Genomic DNA, 18,124 nt, shown 5'->3' with positions numbered 1-18,124 from the left:
AGACAGCCAGCCACTCTGGTGTTGTTTGGTTGATGTTGAGCAGGTCAGTGTCAGCTAAATCAGGTGAGAGTGGGCAGTTGCGCAGAACATGTTTAATGATCTCCACCCTTTCACCACACTCACAGGATTTTCTGGTCTTTAAACCCCACTTCACCATATTGTCTCCCGTCCTACAAACTCCCACTTCTCGCTCTGTTGAGAGTGCACCACTTCTGTCTGTCAAGATGAGAGTTTAGCTTTTTTTACCTTTGACAATGCTGGTTGTTTTACCGAGGCAATGGCCCTCCCCATTTCTCATTGCTACATCAAGGTGAAGGTAAAGGAGCCTGAGGAGACACCTCAGGCTATTCTTAGAAACAGCTTTTTCCCCTTCACCATCAGATTTCTGAATGAACAATGAAACCATGTACACTATCTCATCATTTTCTTTACTTTTTTATATGTGTACACACACACAAATTTATTAACATAATTTATAGTTTTCCTTTTATTATGTATTGTAATGTACTGCTACCAAGTAACAAATTTCATGACATATGCCAGTGATATTAAATCTGATTCTGAGAGACACAGTGTGAGGCTGGTTTCCATGATGTGCTGTGTGCACAACTCTGTGGTCACGTGCAGAGCAACTGCCATACTAAGCCAGTATGTATCCAGAGACAATGCACTGAAGAGACCACAAGGATATGCCAACTTTCTGTACTCTCCTGAGGAAGTAGAGGCATTGGTGAGCCTTCTTGGCTGTGACATCAACATGGTTGGATCATGACAGCTTATTAATGTTCAAATCTGGGAACCAAAAGCTCTCAATTCTCTCAACACAATTGATGTGAACAAGAGCATGTGCACAGCTCTCCTTTCTGAATTCACTGACCAGCTCTTTTATTTGGTTAAAATTGAGGGAAAGGTGGTTGTCATGACACCATGTCACTAAACTCTCCCTCCTTCCTGTACTCCAATTCGTTATTTGAGACACTGCCCACTACAGTGGTATAATTTGTTTAGATTAATTGTGGTGGAGGTATTGCTGTCTATCCTTGCTGACTGAGTCTGCTGATCAGAAAGTCAAGGTTCCAGTTACAGAGGGAGGCATTAAATTAACTCCCAGGTTTTGGAGTGTGGTGATAGGTTTGCTTGGATTAATAGTATTGAAGCTATAGTCAATAAACAGTGGGGAATTAATATTGGATAATGTGAAAGTGGTCAAGGCCTTGAATGACTGTTTTGTGTCACAATGGAAAACATCACAAAGAGAAATGATGATGAGAAGGAAGGTGAAGATCGCTGTCACTGAACATGTACTGATGAACTAAGTAGTGAGTCTAAATGTAGACAAGTCCTGATGGAATGCAACCAGGGGAACAAAGGAATGGTGGAAATTATAGCAGACTCATTTGTGATAGTTTACCAAAATTCTCTGGGCAGATCCCTGCAGATTGGAAGACAGTAAATGTCACACCACTGTTTACTAAAAAAAAAAGATGCTGACAAAAGACATAACTATAGGCCAGATAGTCAGGAAAATGTTTGAATATATCATTAAGGAAGAAATAGTGAGATATCTGGATAGAAGTGGTATCATTAGGCAAACAGCATGGATTCATGAAGGGCTAGTCCTGCTTGACAAACTTACTGGAGTAATCTCTGGATTGCTGCCTGTGCCATGCACCAGTGAGGGTAAAAACAAAATTAGGAAAATTTAGGAGATGAATGTGTGGCTGAAGAATTGAGTACAGGGGGCAGGGTTCCAAATCAGGAGGGGAGGAGATGATGGCGGCGTGACGCAGCACGTGCGGCCGCTCCGAAATGATATTGTATTTGTAAGTAGGTACCGTGCATAATCCTGATTTGATGGAGACAGACGCGAGAAGCACGGAGGAACATCTGGAGAAACATCTGAAATGTCCGCTTCGCAGCCACTGTGCGATCAAGAATCTCCGGAGGGGAAGGCCCCAAATCCTCAGCTTTGCCTATTGCCAGGGCTGGGGTCAAAGTGCTCAGCAAAGATGGTGCTCGGTGTCAGAGGGCTAGTCGGAGGCTCGAAGTTTTCGGACGGACTCAGAGTCAGCTGTGGTCGGGTGCTTCCAGGGTGCTGCATCGGCAAGTTTGCGGCGCTGGAAGCTCATGGCAGGGAGAGTTTTTCTTCCTTCTACTGTCTGCGTGAGATGATGGGACTTTCGAGAGACTTTTGAGACTTTTTTTACCGTGCCCTTGGTCTGTTCTTTATCAAATTATGGTATTGCTTTGCACTGTTGTAACTATATGTTATAATCATGTGGTTTTTGTCAGTTTTTCAGTCTTGGTTTGTCTTGTGTTTCTGTGATATCATTCTGGAGGAACATTGTATCATTTCTTAATGCATGAATTACTAAATGACAATAAAAGAGGACTGCGTGTCCTCATAATCTAATCTAAGGGTTTCAAATTTGTGGATCATTGGAATCTCTTCAGGAGAATGTATAACATGTACAAAAAGGATGGGTTACACCTGAACTTGAGGGGGACCATATCCTTGCAGGTAGATTTGCTAGAGCTGTTGGGAAGGTTTAAAACTAGTTTGGCAGATGAATTGCAAATACATAATAGGACAGAAGGTGAGGCAGTAGTGACTGTGAGGAAATTGAAATCAGTGAGGTACATCTATTTGAATGCAGGTATCAGGAACAAAGGAGATAAAGCATGAATCAGTACATGAAACTATAACATTGTAGCTATTACAGAGACTTGCCTGTCACAAGGACAGGAAAAGCCACTGGATATTCTTGGGTTTAAATGTATCAAAAGGGACAAGGGGATAAAAGAGGTGGGGGGATGAGGAATAATGTCCCAGCGGCAGAATGGGAGGACGCCGTGGCGGGATTCTGTACTAAATCAATACAGGTGGAAGTTAGAAACAGAAAGGCAGCAACCACAATTGGGAATATAGTCATAATCATACTATATTGATCCCGGGGGAAATTGGTTTTCGTTACAGTTGCACCATAAATAATTAAATAGTAATAAAACCATAATAGTTAAATAGTAATATGTAAATTATGCCAGGAAATAAATCCAGGACCAGCCTATTGACTCAGGGTGTCTGACCCTCCAAGGGAGGAGTTGTAAAGTTTGATGGCCACAGGAAAGAATGACCTCCTAGGACGCTCTGAGTAGACCACACCCCACTGGACTCCAATAGCAACAGAGACACTGGGAACCACACTGAGAGGCAGATTTTGGAAAGGTGCAAAAAGTTTAAATGAGGTGTAATTTGTTAGGTGTGTCCATGAAGGATTCCTGACAATATATAGACAGACCAACTAGAGGAGAGGCTATATTGGATCTGGTACTAAGCAGATGGCACCAGTAAACCACAGCGATGTTCTGTGGGCTGTGGACTACTCTTCTAAATATACTTTTAAATATACCTCTTTCAAATTATTCTCACTGCAATTTGCAGCATGTAATTTCCCTCTAAATAATGTGCTTTTACATCAATTTAATGACCTACAGATTTCATGATCATCTGAAGGTCTCAGTTGATCAGGCAGGTACAGCACCTTTAATGGATGAAGGTTTGAGGCCGGGGGGGGGAGGGGGGGGTGCTGGTGGGCTCCAAGCCAAGCCAAAATGCAGAGGGACAAGGCCCTCTCCTCTACCCAGCATCTTCTTTGCAAATGTGCATTTGCTGCAGAACAAAACTGAGGGCCTGAGGCCAAGATTGTTGTATCGGAGGAATGAAGGAACTATTGTATTCTATGTTTGAGTGAAACTTGGCTGTCTTCAGCAAGTCAGATACAGTAGTCAAATCAGGGGGCTTTTCAATTTACCAAATGAACCAAATTGTTGACTTGGAAAAGCCAAAAGGCAGGAGTGTGCATTTTATGATAAACCCTCGGTGGTGCTCTGATGCAGCAGTTTTGTTGAACTCTGGTTCCCCCGAACTTGTACACCCAATGGTCAAATGTCATTCATTCTATTTACCCAAGGATTTCTCCATAATCCTGACTACAGTCCACATACCACCAGTGGCCAACTATAATCAAGCACTTGAGATACTTGATGCAAGATGTCATCTCCAAACAAGAAACTGTCCATCCCAACACATTTTAAATCATAGTCAGGGACTTCAACCAGGCTTGTCTGAAGAAAGTCCTGCCCAATTACCATCAGCATATAACCTGTAGCATCAGAGGTCCCAATACATTAGACTACTGTTATACTAAGATAAGGAATGCATACCGTACCATGCCAAGACTACATTTCAGTAAATTTGATGACTTAGCCGTCCTTCTATCTGCATACAGTCACAGATTAGAACAAAGAGGTGATCGTGGCAGACAAAGAACCAGCTATGGGTTTGCTTTGAGTCTCTGGACTGTGCCGTGTTCAAGATTTCATCTGTGGATCTGGATGTATACCCCATGGTTGTCGCAGAATTTATTAAAACATTTGCAGATGAGTGTGTCCCTACAAAATCAGTCTTCCCCAGTCAGAGTCACCGGATGAACCATGAGATCCGCAATCTACTGAAAGCCAGATCAGAGGCATTCAAATCTGGCGACCAAGAAAGTTACATGAGGTCTAGGTGCGATCTCTGGAAAGCCATCTTATGGGCAAAGTGGCAAGCCCGGACTAAACTTGAATCGAAGATGCTTGACAGTTGTAGCAGGGCTTGAATACTACCACCTATTATAAAGATAAATCAAGCAACCAAGGCGACAGCAGAGCCTCACTTCTAGATGTGTTCAGTGCCTTCTGTGCTCACTTTCACCATCAAAACATGGAGGAATCATCACGAACTCCCACATCCCTCAATGATCCTATGATTTCAGTCTGAGGCTAAAATGTGAGCAGCCTTCAGGAGGGTAAACCAATGAAAAGTATGCAGCCTAGATAGGATACCTGGCCCAGTAATAAAAACCTGCGCTGATCAACTGCCTGGAGTGTTCACTGAGTTCTTTAGCCTCTCCCTTCAGCAGGGATTGGACACGCTAGAGGCAGGAAACATGTTTCCGATATTGGGGGAGTCCAGAACCAGAGGCCACAATTTGAGAATAAGGGGTAGGCCATTTAGAATGGAGTTGAGGAAAAACTTTTTCATCCAGAGAGTTGTGGATCTGTGGAATGCTCTGCCTCAGAAGGCAGTGGAGGCCAGTTCTCTGGATGCTTTCAAGAAAGAGTTAGATAGAGCGCTTAATGATAGCGGAGTCAAGGGATATGGGGAGAAGGCAGGAACGGGGTACTGATTGTGGATGATCAGCCATGATCACAGTGAAGGGCGGTGCTGGCTCAAAGGGCCGAATGGTCTACACCTGCACCTATGGTCTATTGTCCGAGGTACCCACATGCTTTAACAGGTTTCAATTATACCAGTACCCAAAGGAGCGTGATGACACACCTCAATGACTATCGCCCAGTTGCACTGACATCCACAGTGATGGTGTTTTGAGAGGTTGGTGATGAAACATCAATTCCCGCCTGAGAAGCAACTTACAGCTACTCCATTTTGCCTGCCAGATCAACAGGTCACACCAGATGCCATCTCACTGGCTCTTCACTCAACCCTGGAGCATCAGAACAGCAAAGATGCATACATCAGGATGCTCTTTGTCAACTACAGTTCAGCATTCAATACCTTCATCCCGGCAAAACTAATCAATAAGCTGCAAGACCTTGGCCTCAATACCTCCTTGTGCAATTGGATTCTCGATTGCCTCATTTGCAGACCCAAGTTGGTTTGGATTGGCAACATCTCCTCCATAGTCTTCATCAGCACACGTGCTCAAGGCTGTGTGCTTAGCCCCCGCTCTACTCACTTTATACTTAAGACTGTGTGGCTAAGCTCAACTCCAATGCCATATCCAAGTTTGCTGTCAACACCAATGTAGTAGGCTGAAACAAAGGCGCTGATGAATCAGCATCTAGGAGCAAGATTGAAAATCTGGCTGAGTGGTGCCATAACAACAACCTCTTACGACTCAACATCAGCAAGACCAAGGAGCTGGTTTTTGACTTCAGAAGGAAATCAGAGGTCCATGAGCCTGTCCCCATCACAGGATTAGATGCAGACAGTCAGCAACATTAAATTCCTCGGTGTTATTATTTCAGAGGACCTGTCCTTGGCATAAGTGCAATTACAAAGAAAGCACAGCAGTGCCTCTACTTCCTTAGGAGTTTGCGAAGATTAGGCTTGTTATCTACAACTTCGACAAGCTTTTGCAGGTGTGTAGTGGAGAGTATATCAACTGGTTGCCTCACAGTCTGGTATGGAAACACCAATGCCCTTGAACAGAAGATACTACAAGAAAAAAATGGATATGTCCCAGTCCATCAAAGGTAGAGCCCTCCCCACTATTGAGCACATTTCCAAGAAACAATGTCATAGGAAAGCAGCAACTCTCATCAGGGACCCCCACTACCTAGGACATGTGCCCTCCTTTTCGGTGGTACAGGAGCCTCAGGACTCAAACCACCAGGTTGTAACAGTTTTTACCCTTCAACCATCAGGCTTTTGAACCAAAGGTGATAAGCTTCACTCATCTTCACTTGCCCCATCACTGAAATTTTCTCTCAAGCAAAGGACTCTTCATTTGATGTTCTTGATCTTTATTTTTCTTCTTTCTTTTTGTACAAACGTTTGTATTTGCACAATTTGTTGTGTGAACACCCAAGTTAGGCAGTCTTCCATTGATTCCATTATGATTACCATTCTACAGACTTACAGAGTATGTCCACAAGAAAATGAATCTCAGGGCTGTATATGGTGATATGTATGTACTTTGATAATTAATTTACTTTGCTTTTAAGCAATTAACCTGACCAGGTGACAGGTCTCTCAGGGGAGAACGTTCAGTGGGAACTCACCAACCTTTACTATAGCTTTAGAGAGGGAGAAAAACAGACGGTATGGGGAATTTCAACTTGGAGAGGGGAACTGATGCTGCTAGGCAGGAACTTGGGTGCGTAAATTGTAAATGGGTGTACAAAACGAAATGCACAATAGAAACGTTGAGACTTTTTTTTTGAAAAACAGCACTATCATGGGGTACTGATTGGGTTTGTCCCATTGAGGCAGAGAAAGGACGGTTAAAGAAACCATGGTTAACAAGAAGTCTGGAGCCTCTAGTTAAGAGGAAGAAAGAAGCTTAAGATTTAGCAAGCTAGGATCAGAGAGGGCTCCAGAGGTTTACAAGGTAGCCAGGAAGGAGCTGAAGAATGGACTTAGGAGAGCTAGGAGGGGGCATGAGAAGGCCTAAGCAAGTAGGATTAAGGAAAATCCCAAGGCATTCTACACACGTGAAGAATAGGAAGATGAATAGTGAAGGTAGGACTGATCAGGGATAGAAGAGGAAATGTGCCCTTAATAAACAGATGATGGGGCGTGGGGGGGGGGGGGAGAGAAGAAAGAGGGCAAATGTTATTCCCTTGATCAAGAAATGGAGTAGTGATACCTTAGAAATTATAGACCTGTCAGTCTTACTGCAGTGGTAGTCAAGTTATTGGAGAAGATTCTTAAAGACAGGACTTACAAACATAATCTTGTCAGGGATAGTCAGCATGACCTAATGGGGGGGGGGGGGGGGGGGAGGGGCAAGTCAGCCTAACAAGCCTGATTGAATTCATAAGGATGTGATCAACCACACTGAGCAGTAGTTGCAGTGCACATGGATTTCAGTAAGGCATTTGATAAGGTTCCATGTGGTAGGCTCATTCAGAAAGTCAGGAAGCATGGAATCCAGGGAAACTCGGCTGCATTGATTCAGGAGGCAGATGATGACAGTAAATGGAGCTTATTCCGCCTGGCAGTTGGTGACAGGTGGTGGTGTTCTGCAGGGATCTGCTCTGGGGACCTCTGCTCTTTGTGATTTTTATAAGTGACTTGCATGAGGAAGTAGAAGTGTGGGTTAGGAAGTTTTCAGGTGACACGAAGGTTGGTAGAGTTGTGGATAGTAAAGAAGGTTGTAGTAGGTTACAATATGACAATGACAGAATGCAGAGCGAATCGTCCAACGGTACAGATTAGAAAGATCCAAGACCTAATCTCACTGGGGTTCTATATTGTAGGGAGAGCATTCTTATCCTTCAGTCCTTCTTAGGACAAGATACTTACTGTTTGATTTCCCGATTCAAGATTAACTTTGTTTTGTATGTACTTTCAAAGCATTTATTCAGTTTCAATACCTGAACAAAATGCATGCTAATTATTTCATTGAAATCAAAATTGCTCAAAGCCATTTCTCAATCATGAGTGTCAAGGATCCAATGCAGCACAAAAAAAACCCACAAGGAACACAATAATAATAATAAAAAGCACAATAAATATAAATTTGCAAAAATACTGATTGTATGTCCATAAAGTAACGCTAGACACAGGACACAAAATACTGGAGAAACTCAGCAGTCCAGAGAGCCTCTATGGAAAAGAATACTGTTGACATTTCAGGACAAGACCCTTCATCAGGACTGAAGGAAAAAAAGTCATCGGAATAAGAAGGTAGTTATCCAAGATGAAGAACCACAAGGTGATAGGTGAAATCGGTGTGTGTGTGTGGGGGGGGGGGGAAAGGAGAGAGGGGTGAAGTAAAGAGCTGAGAAATTTATTGGTGAAAGAGATACAGGGCTGGAGAAGGGGAAAATCTGATAGGAGAGGACAGAAAACCATGGAAGAAAGGGGGAGGAGCACCAAAGGAAGGTGATGGGCAGGTAAGGAGATATGGTGAGGGGGGAAATGACAATTGGGAATGGTGAATGGGGGGATTACTGGAAGTTTGAGAAATCAACATTGACGGTGGTTGGAGTGTTAATGGGTGGGTTAGTGAGTGAATGTGTTGATCAGCCTCACTGCTTGGGGAAAGTAATATTTGTTGAGTCTGGTAGTCCTGGCATTAATGCTACGTAATTTCATCCTTAATGGGAGCAGGACCTTGGGCAGAGTGGGATATTACTGGCCCTTTTCTGACACCTTTCTGCATACATCTCCTTGATGGCAGTTAAGCTGGTGTTGGTGATGCTTCAATAATAAGCAGTTTTGTGATAACTTTTACTGCCGCTATCTTCAGATTTGTTATGTATGTAATCTGTCTTCATCTTTGCAGCCTCGACATTCATCTCACAGCTTGCTCTTCCATTATGAAAGCAACTCCAATTAATAAAACTGCACTATACAGATATAAAAGCTATCTATATAAACAAGTCCATTTCTTTTCACAATGCCATCATTTAAATGCAAAATTCTGCAATCCCAATTCAATTTCCACACAAACAATATTAACTTATCTAGAGTATCACACACAAAATGTTGGAGGAACTCAGCAGGTCAGGCAGGATTTATGGAAGAAATAAGCAGTCAAAACTTCAGGCCAAGATCCTTGTTCAGGACTGGAAAGGAAGGGGGAAGAAGCCAGAATAAGGTGGTGGGGGAACGGGAAGGAATACAAGCTGGCGAGACCAGGTGGTGGGGAAGGTGGTGAAGTAAGAAGTTACGAGGGGATAGGTGGACAAGGTAAAGGGCTGAAGAAGGAATGTGAATGGGTGGATTTTCTGGCTTCTTTCCAGTCCCAATGAAGGGTCTCAGCCCAAAATTTATTTGACTCCTTATTCCTTCCCCACAGGTGCTGCCTGACCTGCTGAGAATTTTGTATGCGTTACTCTGGATTTCCAACATCTGCAGAATCTCATGTTTATTAACTTATCCAAGCCAACAAAGGAGTACAGTTAAATCATCCAAGCCTACTGGTAAGATTGGAGATAAAATTGCACCATTCCTACTCAGAGGACTGTAATCAACCTTGGACCCAGTTTGATAGTCTTAAGGCAATAGCCTGAGTTTTGAATTTTCCTATCAGGAAAATTCAAATGAACTTTAATCATACCAAACTACTTACAAATTAGATATTGTTCCAATCTTAAGCACAGTGCAGTTTGTGTTGCAGTAAACCTTAACTAACTAAACAATTAAACAATTAAGACTTGCAAGTGAGCAGCAGTTATTTCTAATTACTATCGTATTCTTTCAAAATTTTGCATGATCACTAATGAATAATTTTCACACCAACGGAAAGGCTCTGGCATATTTCAAACTCTAAGTTAGTAATCAGCAATTTTTAAAAGAATACAACACATCAAGGGCAAACAACAGCTTAATATGGTTATCAATACTCAGGATGGAAATTACCAAATAGCTGCTGCTCACTTGTAAGTCTTAATTGTTTAATTAGTTAAGGTTTTCCACAGCACAAACTGCACCATGAACGGCTGTACCAAACAATTGCTATTTTGCAAATAATGTGACATAATGTTTAGAGTTCATTTGAATTTTCCTGACAGCAAAAATTCAGGCTATTGCCTCATGAATATTAAACTGGGTCCAAAGTTGTCCTCTGATAAGAAGGAATGGCACAATTTTACCCTCAATCTTGACAGTAGATTTAATGATTACTGTCGTATTCCAAGCACACAAGATTTATGACAGCAATAAGTTGCAACATGCTTAGTAAAGGCAAGCAACTTGTGGAAATAAATCAACCAAATTAATTCTCTACCAAGTCTTTCAAAGCACAATATTGCAATCATTCTGACAATGTGGAGCATCACAAAATAGGTACTACAGCAACACACAAAATGCTGGAGGAACTCAGCTAGTCAGTTAGTATCTATAGAAATGAATAAATAGTCTACAGTTCCAGCTGAGACCCTCTTCAGGAACCACTTCCATTCAGATGTCTCATTATTTCTTCCTTGATTATAGGTTCAATCATTTTCCAACTACACACATTAAGCTAACTGGTCTATAGTCTTTTGATAAACAGTGATGACATTCACTATCTTCCAATCTGCCGAGACCTGCCCAGAATCCAAAGAATTTTGGTAAACTATCACAAATGTGTCTATTATGAGTTTTGCCATTACTTTCATTACCTTGGGATGCATCCCATCAGATTCAGGAGACTTATCTACCTTTAGATCCACTACTTTGCTCATCACTACCTCCTCATGACAAAAATTGTATGAAGGTACTCACCTCCCACCCTCTTTGATGTGTTAAACTTGTCCTAAACAGTGAACACCAACAGAAAATATTCACTCAAAGCATCAGCCATTCCCATATGATTCTGAAGGGTTTCAGCCCGAAACATCGACTCTTTACTCTTTTCCTTAGATGCTGCCAAACCTGCTGAGTACCTCCAGCATTTTGTGTGTATTACTTTGGTTTCCAGCATCTGCAGACCTTCTCTTGTTTGCGTTTCCGTCTTATCCAAAATTAACTTTCACATTTTACCTTCCAAGGGACCCTATGGTCACTCTGGCTACCCTTTTTTGTTTTATATAGTTATAAAAGCTTTACTATCCGTTTCTATGTTTTGTGCTAGTTTACATTCATAATCTATTTTCTCCTTCTGCTTGCTTAATGGTTGATTTTGAGGTTTTAAAATCTTCCAATTTCCCACTACTCTTGGCAACTTAGTATGCATGAGCTTTAAATTTGATATTTTCATGTTTCCTTAGTTATCCAAGGCTGGTTCTCCCTAACTTTACTGTCCTCACTTTTTAACAGAGGTATACTTTTGTTGAGAATCAATCATGAAAAAATCTCTTTAAAGTCTTCCACTTGTATGGGGTTTCTTCTTTTATGTTACTGCTAAGGCTAATATTAAATGGTTTCTTTGTTATGTTAACTGCTGAGAAAGTGCTTCTCTCTCGCAGCTTGTTTGGGTTACGTTATTGATAAGAGCATTGTATTCATTTGCTAACCAATTGGAATAGATGTTATTCTTTCTTGTGTCTGTAAGCTATTGTTTCGCAGGCTTTAGGACAGAAGGCGATGGGGAGAGAGAGAGGAAACACGATGCTGTAAGCTGGGTGGTGGGACGGACCCCGAGCGGCAGTCTGAGGCCCAGGGTCTTCGGTGAGGAGAGGAGATGAAGACAGACTTGTGTGAAATGTCTGGTTGACCACCATGGTTGGTCCCAGGCGGCGGGTCGAGGAGGTCGGAGAGGATCGAATGGTGGAAAGAAGACTCCGTTAATTGAGTTCCAACTGTTGTGCACGAAGTGGTTGAACTTTGATAAGTTTGGTGCCTTTTACTTTCCTTTTATATTTTCTCTCTATTAATTACATAGTTCCAGTAAGATCTATAAAGTGTAAACATTTAATCACATATGGTGTATTGTCTGTTATTTGACAGGGTGGGGTACATCACACAGCATCCACACAAACTTGATTACCCAGTTTGCCGGGGCCAAAGGTTGCTCCCCCTAGACGAAAGCGAGCTGAGCGAGCCTGAGGCTTACCAGGGGACTACACCCTATTCCTTAACTGTATGAGCATATAGTCTATGTTCCCACTCTACCCTAGCTAACTCCTCCCTCATACCATTATAGTGAGCCCTGTTTAGACGTAATACACTGGTTTTAGATCAAACTATTGCACCTTCCACTTTTATGAAAAATTCAATCATACTGTGATTACTCTTGCCAAGGGGATCCCTAACTACAAGGTCATTAATCCTGTCTCATTGTACAGGACTAGAGAGATTTTTCCTTGTAGGTTCATTGAGTTGCTGTTCAAGAATGTTATCACACATGTATTCTATGAAGTTGTTCTCAAGAATGCTTAATTAATTTGATTCACCTAATCTACGTGCAAGTTAAAAGTCCTTCAGATGCACTTTAATTTTTACATTATTTAATACCATAAAACATAGAATTAGGCTATATCACCCATGAGGTCCACTCCACTGTTCCATCATGACTGATTTATTATCCCTCTCAATCCCATTCTCCTGTCTTCTCCCCGTAACATTTGATGCCCCAACTAATCAAGAACCTACCATTTGACATCCTGACTAATCAACCATCTTTTGCCAATGCCACTGTAATGATATTATTCTATAGACCACACACAATTTCCGCCAGTAATTTTTCCTCCTTCACCATTCCTAATCCTTACCCAGGTGAACTAAACATTCTGCTCCGTAAATCTTACATTGTCTCTCACCATCACTGAGATTATTAATTAAGAGTGCTACCCCACTTCCCTTACCTTCCTGCCTATCATTCCATATTACCCAATACACTTGGATATTTAATTTCCCATCATCTCCACCCTGCAACCACATTTCTATAATGGCCACTAAATCATACCCCTTGTACTGATTTGTGCCACAAATGCACAAGAGCTTGTTTTGAATATCATTAGTATTCAGATCAAGTACTCTTACACCCACTGATTGTCCTTATTATGTCCAGTAACCTTGGTGTCATTTGCATTTGACTTTTCTGTACTCCTGACTTTTCTCTTTTCGAATTTTGTTTTGGTCCCTGCATTCCTTTCCTATCTTTCTGCCCGGATTCCCATTTTCCCCTGCCATATTACTTTAAACCCTCTTCAACCCTAGCAAACATTTCTCCCGGAACAACGATCCTCGTCCTAACTAGGGTGTAGACGGTCAAGTGTGTTCTGGTCACACCTACCCCAGAACCAGTTCCAGTGCCTCAGGAATCTGAAACCACTCCCTTCTGCACCACTGCTCAAGCCACATTCATCTTAACTACACTGCTTTGTCACCTTGACTAGCATGTGGTACAGGCAGCGATCCTGAGATTGAGGTCCTACATTTTAATTTATCTCCAAGATCCCTAAATTTGGGTGTAGGACCTCCTCCCACTCTTTTCCTATACGCACAACTAGTTTTTTCAGCCTCCCCTTCCACAATGCTCTTCAGCCACTCTGAGATATGTGTGACCCTTACACCTGGAAGGCAATACACCAACTGGGAGTCCATTTGCAGCCACAGACACAGAAGGAACAGACCATAGGAATGCTTCTGCATCACAATGATTAAGTTTTACAGGGGTCATAAACTTCTATTACCCACAATTACTGTTCTTTTATCACTTCCTTCACTGAAGCCTTTTGAGATTATGCCAGCTGTGGGAAAATCATCCCTCTTGTGTTTCTTGATCTCATCACTCAAGATTCAGTGTCATGCAACTCAACCAATTTGATTTGGCCCATGCCTTCATTAACCAAGTCCAATACTTGCCTTTATTGAATCTTGCTCCTCTTTACACAAGTCAGCTGGTTTATGGGGATGTGGCCAGAGTTAGTTGGGGTGCAGTTAGTATTGGTTGGTGTATGCAGGCCTTTGGACATTAAGATTACAGTTAAGGGTAATGTTGGGGTGTGATTGTGTGGGGCAGTGGGAAAATCATCTCTCAGATTTACTTGCAAAGCAGTAAAACTGAAGCTATGTTTTACTGCTTTCCATGAAGTTTTTTTATGTTTTACATATTAAAATCATTAGTCAGTTAAAAAATATGCAGGCAAATTAAGTAGCTATATAATTGCATCTTAGCCGGCCAGTGGTGTATTGGCATTCACACTGGACTTTGAAGCGAGTGGTCCAGGGTTCGAATCCGGCTGGCTCCTTGCCAGCTATCCATCCTTGCCTGGGCGAGGGTGTCTAGTGATCAAAGACCAAAATACCTGAAGACCCCAGGTTATATTACTAATGATGTGTCCCAGTGCACACGCAGTTAATTCAGCCAAGTGGTGTCGGACCAGGTTAATGAAGGGCATGGGCCAGATTAAAGTAGCTCCACAACTTATCTGCCACATACCTCCTGATACTAAACTCCAACCCTATCTCCCCCATCCCTACCCTTAACCCTAACATCCAAGGGCCCGCACACCAACTAACCTGGACCGCATCCCAACTAACCCTAGCCACACACTCACAAATGAGATGACTTGTCTCAGGAGGAGGAAGATCCCAATAAAGGCAAGTATTAGACCTGGCTAATGAAGACGTGGGCCAGATCATAATAGCACGGTTGTGTGACACTGAATCTCAAGTAACAAGATAAAGAAGCACCAGGGGCATGATTTTCCCACTGCCCACATAATCACACCCCAACATTACCCTTAACTGTAATCTTAACGTCCAAAGGCCTGCACACACCAACTAACACTAACCGGACCCCATCTAACCCTGGCCACATCCCCACAAACCAGCTGACTTGCGTAAAGAGGAAGATCCAATAAAGGCAAGTATTGGACCTGGGTAACGAAGGCATGGGCCAAATCAAATTGGCTGAGTTGCGTGACACTGAATCTTGAGTGATGAGATCAGGATGATTTTCCCACAGCTCGCATAATCTCAAACAGGCAAATGCTAAAGAAACGACATCCAATGCACCATAAACCGCAGAGAACAACACACACAGAGGCAGCACGGCAGCACGGAGACTGATTCGTCTCCCCATTATCTAGTATCTAGCCAAGTTAATCCTATTTCCCTACTCTTGGGCTCTAGCTTTCTCCCACATCCACTTTGAGCTCGAAAAATCACTCAGGTATCACAAAACCATTTATCCTGCATCTTATACCTTATATGCCATTACCAAATCAGCACTACAAAACAAGTCCACAAGGACAGCACCATTAAGTTAACTACAACTCTGTCTATAAGAAGGGTCAGAGCCGTCTCTATTTCCTGAGGAGACTGAGGTCCGTTAACATCTGCCGGACGATGCTGAGGATGTTCTACGAGTCTGTGGTGGCCAGTGTTATCATGTTTGCTGTTGTGTGCTGGGGCAGCAGGCTGAGGGTAACAGACACCAACAGGATCAACAAACTCATTCGTAAGGCCAGTGATGTTGTGGGGATGGAACTGGACTCTCTCACGGTGGTGTCTGAAAAGAGGATGCTGTCCAAGCTGCATGCCATCTTGGACAATGTCTCCCATCCACTACATAATGTACTGGGTGGGCACAGGAGTACATTCAGCCAGAGACTCATTCCACCGAGATGCAACACTGAGCGTCATAGGAAGTCATTCCTACCTGTGGCCATCAAACTTTACAACTCCTCCCTTGGAGGGTCAGACACCCTGAGCCAATAGGCTGGTCCTGGACTTATTTCCTGGCATAATTTACATATTATTATTTATGGTTTTATATTGCTATTTAATTACTTACGGTGCAACTGTAACGAAAACCAATTTCCCCCGGGATCAATACAGTATGACTATGACTCTGCTCATTCATGAAGCTAAATTTTGACTTTAAAATCTTTGGTCTCCATTGTCCAAGACTAGGTCCTTGAAATATCCATTTTTTCCTCCCGTATCCACTTTCAGTCCAAAAGATCAATCAGATATCACAAAATTATTTATCCTGAAAACTATCAATGGATATCAGCATATTGTGGCGACCCATTTTCTAGCACACACAGGCAGAGGGCCGACCCCAAAAAGAGCGCCAGGCCATCTTCACCAGCAGGGGGGAAATCCCGTCCGCGGAAAGGGTCTGGGAATATGCATTCCCCCACAGCAGTCCCGCCCCAGGGAGGGTGGGAACGGGAAGGCTTTAAAGCGGGCCGCGAAGTTTGAATAAACCTTTTTATCGCAACTCCAACTCACCGACTCCGTGTGGTTATTCTAACGCTGTGTGTAGCACACCGCTACAATATAAATAATACAATGGGTAAAATGAATTAAGAACATTGGAAATGACCCAACTTTGGAGATAATTGAAGTAACACACACAAAAATGCTGCCTGGCCTGCTGAGTTCCTCCAGCATTTTGTGTGTGTTACTTGGAGTTTCAGTATCTGCCAATGTTCTCTTGTTGAGATAATTAACATTTAGGTCAACCTTTCAGCAGAATGGAAAAGCAAACAGCGCAATTTGAAGATTTCCTCTCCATCCAGAAGGTTGGGCAAATTTTAACTTATCAGGCTGACATTGTTGTTTAAATAGCTTTTTGTATGACTACTTGAAATATTACAGCACAGGAAGCTGAAGCCCGAAACACAGGGAAAAAAAGGATTAACATAGCTAGCTACTTGATGCTCAGTACAGATAATGGGCAGACGAATCAGTCTCCATGCTGTCTAACCACGAAAACATTCCGTTAAAAAAATGAAGTAAAATTTACTTCATTAGCAAGAAACAGAAGTGCAAAACAAAAAAATGGCTACAAACTCTAAAACGAAAGGAAAACTTTACCAGAATTTTGATGTGCTGGTAACTTGCGCTTTTTTATTATTATTACGTATATTTGAAAACGATGTTTCATTTATGCGAAGTCATCCCAACTGCAGCAATAGATCCTTAAACCATTCAGCAAATGCACTGATTTGGCACAAACTGCTCTGAAGTACAGCGTCCAGCAGAGAAGGGTAGTGGGGCTCCCGCCTGCGCTTCAGGGGCTAGGAGAAGCCCCATCAGCAACCCTGCCGTGCCCGTGCCGGTACATGGACCCAAATTCGGGGCAGAGCCATTAACATGAACGCATCAGTTTAGCAGGTGCACGACAAACCACCTGAAGCTCACCTCAAATCAACACTCTCACCCGCCGCCGCCATCGCCATCGCCGCCGCCGCTCGCGCAACGCCGCCTGTCCGCGAGAACGGCGGCCTGCCCCCTATCTATCGGTTTCCACTGCTCGACCCGCCCACTTCGCACTGTCATTGGCTGCGATACGCATTCCAATTTGATTGGCGGCCGGCTAGCAAATTGGCTGGTTAATTAATGGCCCGCTGCCCCGGACCGCGTTATCATTGTCTAGCGCTTGCATGCTAGCTGTATGCGGTTGTCGTTGTCCGTTAACGGCTGAGATTAGATTTAAACTTCCTGTTTTTGAGGTTGGAGCATTTCCGGATAAGGCTTAATCTGTTTGTAAAGGCGCGGATCGAGGAGAATAGCAAGCGATTTGCTTTCTGATGAGGTTAAACAGGCACCGGGGCCTGTCGAGATCGGGGATCCCCGCGCTACCTTGGTTCTGTCGATCCGAACCAGTGAGCTCACTGTAAATGTGCATTACACGTGAAATGTCAATTTGCATCCAAATCAAATTACTGGACGCAGATGTAGGAATACCCTACTGTGTATTCGGCCTGAAGTCCAACTAGATCAGCACTATCTCATCCCCAAATGCTTTTCCCACCCAGCATCAAAGGCTCCCGCTGACTCAGACAATTGCTTATGTTGTGCAGTTTCTCAGGGTGGCCGATGGTTCAAATTAAAATAGTTCAATTTAAAATACGAGAATGTATACAGTATACAATCTGAAATTCTTAATCTTTACAGGCATCCACGAAACAAGGGTTTAAACTCGAATTTTTTTATTTCAAA

General features: G+C 42.8%; 1 protein-coding gene across 1 annotated transcript in view; it reads right to left on the bottom strand.

The window, feature by feature from the left end:
- The window catches only part of LOC140201766 (putative aminopeptidase W07G4.4), a 73,844-nt gene extending 56,412 nt beyond the window's left edge, over positions 1–17,432 (bottom strand). The window contains exon 1 of the mRNA XM_072266396.1: positions 17,324–17,432. Within this exon, the coding sequence (XP_072122497.1) occupies positions 17,324–17,361 (38 nt within the window). The 5' untranslated portion in view covers positions 17,362–17,432. The remainder of the gene's footprint in view (positions 1–17,323) is intronic.
- Positions 17,433–18,124: the final 692 nt, after the last annotated feature.

Source organism: Mobula birostris, chromosome 8 (assembly GCF_030028105.1).
Source record: "Mobula birostris isolate sMobBir1 chromosome 8, sMobBir1.hap1, whole genome shotgun sequence".
In the NCBI taxonomy this organism is placed as follows: Eukaryota; Metazoa; Chordata; class Chondrichthyes; order Myliobatiformes; family Myliobatidae; genus Mobula; species Mobula birostris.
Note: the sequence above shows the minus strand (reverse complement) of the source record. Positions and strands in the feature narration are given on the sequence as shown.